The sequence below is a fragment of the Phalangium opilio genome, unplaced genomic scaffold (assembly GCF_054372755.1).
Source record: "Phalangium opilio isolate 3A_F unplaced genomic scaffold, DU_Popi_V2 ptg000194l_1, whole genome shotgun sequence".
NCBI lineage: Eukaryota > Metazoa > Arthropoda > Arachnida > Opiliones > Phalangiidae > Phalangium > Phalangium opilio.
Window position 1 is genome coordinate 93,695 of NW_028324212.1, and position 6,798 is coordinate 100,492.

The window sequence follows — 6,798 nt, forward strand, 5'->3', positions numbered from 1 at the left end:
CCGAAAGATAAGAAACCAACGGATACAGAGATCCTCTAGATTGTTTGTTTCCAAGAAAATATATTATTTTAGAAATAAAAGCAGAAGTAAATGAACCGAAGTTACCGGAGAGGGCAAAATTTGTATAATGCGTTTTCCATAACGTGGGGGTAGTAAAAATCAGGGTAGCTGTACCTCTACCTGAATCGTCTCGAAATTTAACGCTGGCACCAAAGACCATAGTTACAGCTTGGTTACAAATCCGCGCAATATCGTTAGTATGAATAAATAGTCGTTGTTTCAGAAATAGGCGTCTGCTTCTATCTTAGGAGCCTAGGCCCTAGGCTTACGTTCGATAATGGATGAAAACATTAGGGATGATATTTTGAAATACCTTTCAAATATTAATCGACCATTTGTGACTTCAAGACAGGAAAGATTTATTGAAATTCTAAAGTCAGACATTGGACAAAAGTATGTTAAAAGTCTTCTGATCCTACTCGAAAAGTTGTTCAAAGAGTGTAAACCTCAAATCCCTAAAAGTCGGGGTAGACCTAGTCAAAAGAAACCTCTGGTTTTCGTTCATAAACCTAAACAATTAATTGATGAATTAGATGAAGATGAAGGGTGGTTGGAGAATGAGGAAAGTCTTAGTCAAGACAAACCTATTAAGCCAAAAACGGGTCTTAAAGCCCGCACAAACAAAGCAATGGCTCAACTTACTGTGGGATACTTTGCGGAGGCAAAAAAAATACGCTCAACCTTTACAACAGGTAATGAAAGCCACGAAGAATTGATGCTTCTAAATGTGATCGCCTCTTCAACTTTGACGTTTTTTAAGTTACACAACAAATATCCTGAAAAACTCCAAGAGGAACGTAAAAGTGAAGATAGTCATGGTGAAGAAATAGCTTCAGTTGAATGTCTTTGTAAGGAAGAAACCGACTCCGCGCTTTATAAACTGGGTGGTGGGTGTATTCAAGAAATTATTAAGAGAACGACAGCATCAAGTGTTAATTTAAAGCATTCTTTAAAAAAGAGAGTGGCAGATAACAATCTGAAAAGAGTTGGACTAATTATTCGTATGAATGACTTAGAAAAAGAACATTTGCCATTAGATTTGAAGGTCAGAGATAATGGGAAACTAACATTTCCTAAAACTAGCTTCCTCAAATTCATTCGCACATTAAATCAAAAGGTTACGGATCATGCCAACAAGGCTTCGTTAGCCAAACATGGTACACAAATGATTAAAGTAAGTCAACTCATATATAGGCGTATGATATACGTGTTTTCTAACAAACTTTCTCTCAATCCTAGAAATGCGCGGAAGAATGTTTCGGTTTCATGGAATGTGAAGAGCAGAAACTGATGTTTCGCGCAGCTTTACCAGAAGGTTTTGATTGGAATGAGCTTGATATTGACAACTTTTACAAGGAATGGACCCGGAAGATGATCCATGGTAGAATACAAGAATTTCTTTCAAGTACTAGCAAGAAGGGGAAAGGAGGTCAAACCCTTAGAGATAAACTCTATGGATTCAAAGAAAAAACTGAAAAAAGCAACAAACGTAAAAGCGCGAAAAAGGAAAAGGTAACAGTATCTAAAGGTTTACTGAAGAAGACCGACGTCAATCTGCCTATTTCTCAAAATGATATTTCACCACTAATATTGGTCTCTAAACCTAAATCAAGGAAGATATTGGCCCCTAGAAAACCAATTGACATACCTAGATTTTCAAAAACTGATGAAATGTTGGATATAGTTCCTAGAACCACTAATTACCTAGAATCTCCAAAGTGCAGTAAAACTAAATCAAAAATTTGTGATAATAATATTGTTAAAAAACGAAAGTTATTTAATGAGAATGACAACTGTGATAGCAAAGTACGATCTCTCCCACGCAGAAACAAAAAGAAAAACCTCGACCCAAATTTTTGTTATGATTAATTAGTTTGTTAACTTTGTTCTCTATTGTTTTTAAGTTTTTAACCAAACGATTCGTTCTTGTGAATTTCCAAAGCAAATACTTGTAACAATCCTAAAATAGTTCCTAGAATAATTAATTGAAATGATAAAATCCCCAAAGTGTTGTAAACCAAAATCAAAACCTTGCTTGTGATAATATTGTTAAAAAATAATGACAGCTGTGATAACAAAGTTAAAATTAAACTTTTGTTTAAACTTGAAATTTATTGACTTAAGTGCTTAAATCAAGGTTAAGTTTTAAAGGTCAGATTCGCGGAAACAAAGCATTTGGTCGCGATAGTCCTTGTTCCCTCGATGATTACCATGGACGTTGGCTCGTATCATTATTGCTTTCTTCGCGCTAACAAAGTTTGTGCCAGATAGTTTGCTCCCGGTAGCATACTTTATTTGTGCGAAAAAGCTTTCCACGGCACTCCCATTTATCCTAATTAAGGATAAGAAATAGCCTGGGCAATATTTAAAGAAATCTTCAGCCAATCCTTTTATTCCAAAAACCATTACTCTCAGTAAGTCCCAGGTTTGCCACGACAAGAAATGTTTTTGGCGTGGACTGTTTATGTTTATATCAGGATTTGCTTCTAAAAGTTCTCTCAGCCAGTCTTCAAAGAATAGGTAACCTTCTTGGACAGACTGAAGAACATCAGAAGAGATATCCTTCACAGCCTTGGCTCGTAGAAAACCGTTTTCAAATATTTTATTGCAGGCTCGTAAATATCTGTAAGCCTCCAAAGCACTTTCGCGTTGTTCAGCGGTACCTTCTTCACCGTGAGCAAATCCAAAAAGTTCACTAAGAACGTCTTCCTGTTGCAGAACTTTGGAAGGTGCAACGTTAAGTCGGGTCCAAGAATCTCTGATTATGTAACTTTCTATTAAAAAGCGTGCAACTCTTAGTTGGTTATTCTTGACTCTTTGTTCGTCTCTTGCGTAGACGTCCACCACTTCTTTCCAGCCAAATGGTACCCCATTTCGTTGAAATGCTTTAGGTCCATCTTCCCTAGAGGCATGGAGTTGACCAACCATGTTCTTCATTTCATGAGATGGGCAAATGATCCAGTGCAAAAACTTGGGTGTTTCAGAAAATGGGTTTTCAAAACGTGGTTGGACAGAGAAGTCGTAAATTCCATCTTTAATCTTGAACCCTAAGGCCCCAGTTTCACCCATCGTAAGCTTAATTAAAGACAGATTTTCACTTGCTCCATCACAGACGAGACCCAAAGATTTGAAGTTGAACATCTCCAGAGCTTCCAGTGTTTGATAAAGTGTGGTTACTAGAGACTTCTGTTGGAATGGATACGGTGAAGTAAAATGGGGACCAATCAAATCAAACCCAGATGTTAGATCTCTCCAAATGTATTGCAGCACATATTGCGTTGGTGCTGGAGCTTTAACGGTTTTGTCTTTGTAAATGTCTGTCAACTCTGGATAGTCGTCCTCACTCATCGCCAATCCCATAAACTCGTGGCTTTTACTATTCCAGATGACTTTATCTATAACCTTTACCTCATCGAATATTGTAACGCCTATCCCCATTGGAATCAAATCTCCTTTTCTTTCTTTTTCAGCCTGAAATTTCTTGTATTTGCACTGCTGTTCGTATAAATATTCTTCGTTAATTCCGGGTGAATGGTTTAGTTTCCTGGTTTTTTCCCTAAGTGTTGAAACACTAGGAAGATTCAAAAGTTTAAAGCCTCTCAAAGCCTCGTAAGCCGCTTTGCTTCTCGAGCAAACAGCTAAACACATCCGTAACGTTGTGGCGTTCCATTTCCTCACGCGGGAGTTTCTTGTCAATTGTTCTTGTTCACTAAAGAAATCTTTTTGGTCAGATAAATGCTTCTGTTTAGAGTCTCTGTCCCACGCCATTTTCAACATTTCTCTTGTGTTACCAGACGTTGTATTAATAGACGTCTCTAGCTCCGAGCTATAATTATTGCTAATAATTTGAACAATATTCGACAGTTCTTCTGACTGATTTTCATTCAGGCTTATTTCTCTCAATTTTAACTGTTTCTCTAGTTTCACAACTTTCTGGGTTAAAACTGATCTTGCTTGTTGTATTCTGGAAATCCGTATCTTCTTACTTTTAGGTGTCAGATTTTTGATTGGAAAGTTGCTTGAAACTCGTTGTCTTTTGAACTTCCTATCGGGCGACTCCAATGACTTACGTTTTTTAGCTTTGGCAATGCCTTGGGCTATGTTAACGCAAGATGGACACTGCCTTTTCCTAACCCTTGAAATTTCTGTTACTTCTTGCGGTAATTGTTGGTAAAATACTAGACAATCGGCTGACTGGTACCGTGGAAAAGGAAATTCAATGTATTTCAGATGTTTCGGTTTCGTGAAACTGTCATCAGCAACTGAAGCAGGATTGATGCCTGGGCAGAAAATGTGACCCATTCGACAAGATATGACATTTAACGTTGTTGTCAATGAATTTACATCCAAATCACCGTTCTCTTTTAAGATGGAAATTGGTTTTGGTGATTTGAACAGTATGCTTAAGTTACAGTTCCCATTCACTTGAACAAAAAATGTAACTGGCACTTCACAAAATCCACGGTGTTCACTCAAACATCCGCTTGTCTTCCTTCGTGAAATCCTCATCACTGGTGCCCCACTATAATCTTCTAAAACCTAAACAATGTTTACAATAAATTAATAATCGGACTGTTAAACTACAAAACTGTTGTTAACTAAATAAATAAATAAATGTAGACCAACCTCGTACACAAGTTCATCGAACTTCTCCAGGATTTGGGTGATTTCATCGAACAGACTTAAAGTTGGGGGTGTATATTTCGTCAAAGTTTGGGCTGAGGTTTGGGTATGAATGTTTTTTCCTAACGGCTTTTCGGCACTGTTTTCAGAGCTGGCTTTATATGGCTCCAAGAAACATTGAGTTACTGCATTTACCATTTTCAAAGGCTTAGCGTGTACTTTACTTTTTTCGCGACCTTCTCCTACACATTTTATTAGATTACAAGTTACTGCTTTATGTTTAACATGTGGCTTCTCTGATAAATAAAAATTACACTGAGTGCTAACATCTTTCGACTCAAACAACCAATTCTCCCCAAAAGAATCTTCCGAGGGAAATATATCCTCTTCCGAAGAAGTCGCCATTTTTAAAAACTCTAACTAATTCCCGGAAAATCCGGTTACTCGAACATTGGCCGCTTGGTGGCGTTTTCAAAATTGATGCGACTCGAAAGAGTAGAGGAGCGAGACTATCGTCGGGGTTGAAATATGGGGGTTTGTAAGGAACTTGTGCTTAATGAATAAACAATAGGACTCCGGTAACTTCGGTTCATTTACTTCTGATAAAAGCGAAATAAGAAAACTTCAAACGAAATGAGATAAAAGCATTTATTGTCTATCAGTTTGACCGCGGGTTCCAGTTCGTGAGTTCAACACAAAATCTCGTATAGAAATCTGCAGGGATTGACTTAGCTAAATAGCTATTCCCTGAGGAAGGTATAGTCTTCGGAAACGTGTCGAAATCGCAACGCGGTCTCAATTTATCTCTAGCACACAGTTTTCCATTTATACGGTATTCCCACGGGAATCGAAGACTTTACCAAACAAAATGACGAAAACCATCTTTATAGCATCCCTTGAAATATAGAGATACTCAGAAGTTAAACATTGCTTAACCTTAATTTTTTATCATATGAGAAAATGGGTACTCTCAGTGTTTTGCGAGAAAGCCTAACGTGTAGTGTCCATTACACGCCATTACCCAAACTTATTTGTTCATATCTTCTTTAATATTGTGGATGGAATCTCGTTTGCAATTGATGAATTAATTTTTTATGAGCTCTTTCAATTTCATTTAGGAAAGAATAAATCTATTTCAGAGTATCCCTTTTAAAGAATATACACACAACTTCACTCTGCGCGTTATCGCTATTCGGCGCAACGCCTTTTTACTTCTTAAAAGAGCATCTCGAAAAAGACTAGACAGTAACTGTATAAGCCCCACTGCATAATTCGTTCCTAAAATCTCAAACTTCGCAAACCTCACGATAGTAATTAAAGAATACGCCGGTTGAGTTTGACGGACCGTCTCTCACTTTGCATCTGTTAGTTGGTATATAGAGTACGCAGATACAGCTATTGCTGAAATTTAAGAACGCCTGGTAGCTAACGTGTCGTTACGGACGTTACCAAACTTCCGACAGAAAACCCCATAATACGATCGTTTCGTGAGCTTGCCGAGGCTTTCTTTCATCATGGCTTTACGAAGAAATGGTTTAAGAACTCTTGTGTAATGTTCCAAAAGTGAAAATGATAACCTCTTTAGTCTGTTCTTAAACAAATTCCACACGTATTATGGGAAGCTTTTGAATTTGGTCTAAAATTACCTTAAATTTTAAAGCAAAAAACTGAAAAAAATCCATAAGAATCAATACTAACATTTGATTTCTTGGCTTTGAAAAAAATATATATTTTCAGTTCAACAAATCAAATCAGTTCGTTATCCATTTTTCGAGGAACTCTGCCTGCGTTACGATTCGTGCAAACCGGAGAGAAAATAGTAATGTTAAACGTCGGATTAAGATGCCAAAAGACTTCTCGTGTCATAAAAGGTTCCACATTATTATTTTTAGCTGACAATATTTGGTTTACACTTTCATTTTTTTGCGACGAGAAACAGACCTTTTCAATATCAGAGCAATATATATCCGTAAAAAATATAAATAATATGCGAAGAGTAGAACTTTTTATTATCCGAAGTGCTTATAAAATAATGAATATTTAAAACATACAGTTTATCGATAACTATAGAAATTATCGTACGCATTCGAAGTCTTTTACAAGGTCTTCGTTTCA

At 36.9% G+C, this 6,798-nt stretch overlaps 2 protein-coding genes across 5 annotated transcripts; one reads left to right on the top strand and one right to left on the bottom strand.

Annotated features, from left to right (window-relative positions):
- Window positions 1-336: 336 nt before the first annotated feature.
- Window positions 337-1,971, top strand: LOC149622111 (uncharacterized). Of its 4 annotated transcripts, XM_089853535.1 has the most exons (4): window positions 337-453; window positions 594-752; window positions 821-1,234; window positions 1,300-1,971. In XM_089853535.1, exons 2-4 carry the CDS (start codon window positions 594-596, stop codon window positions 1,927-1,929), a joined length of 1,203 nt encoding a protein of 400 aa, XP_089709661.1. In that variant the 5' UTR covers window positions 337-453; the 3' UTR covers window positions 1,930-1,971. The 4 variants fall into 4 exon arrangements, with proteins under 4 accessions (XP_089709661.1, XP_089709659.1, XP_089709660.1 ...); XM_089853533.1 differs by having other exon boundaries at window positions 338-1,105; window positions 1,178-1,234; XM_089853534.1 differs by having other exon boundaries at window positions 338-944; window positions 1,077-1,234.
- Window positions 1,972-2,152: 181 nt separating this feature from the next.
- On the bottom strand, window positions 2,153-5,256 carry LOC149622112 (uncharacterized). The gene is made up of 2 exons (XM_089853536.1): window positions 4,687-5,256; window positions 2,153-4,599 (listed from the first exon to the last, which is right to left on the bottom strand). The coding sequence occupies exons 1-2, from the start codon at window positions 5,086-5,088 to the stop codon at window positions 2,206-2,208; spliced, it is 2,796 nt and encodes a 931-aa protein (XP_089709662.1). The 5' UTR covers window positions 5,089-5,256; the 3' UTR covers window positions 2,153-2,205.
- Between the last annotated feature and the right edge of the window lie 1,542 nt (window positions 5,257-6,798).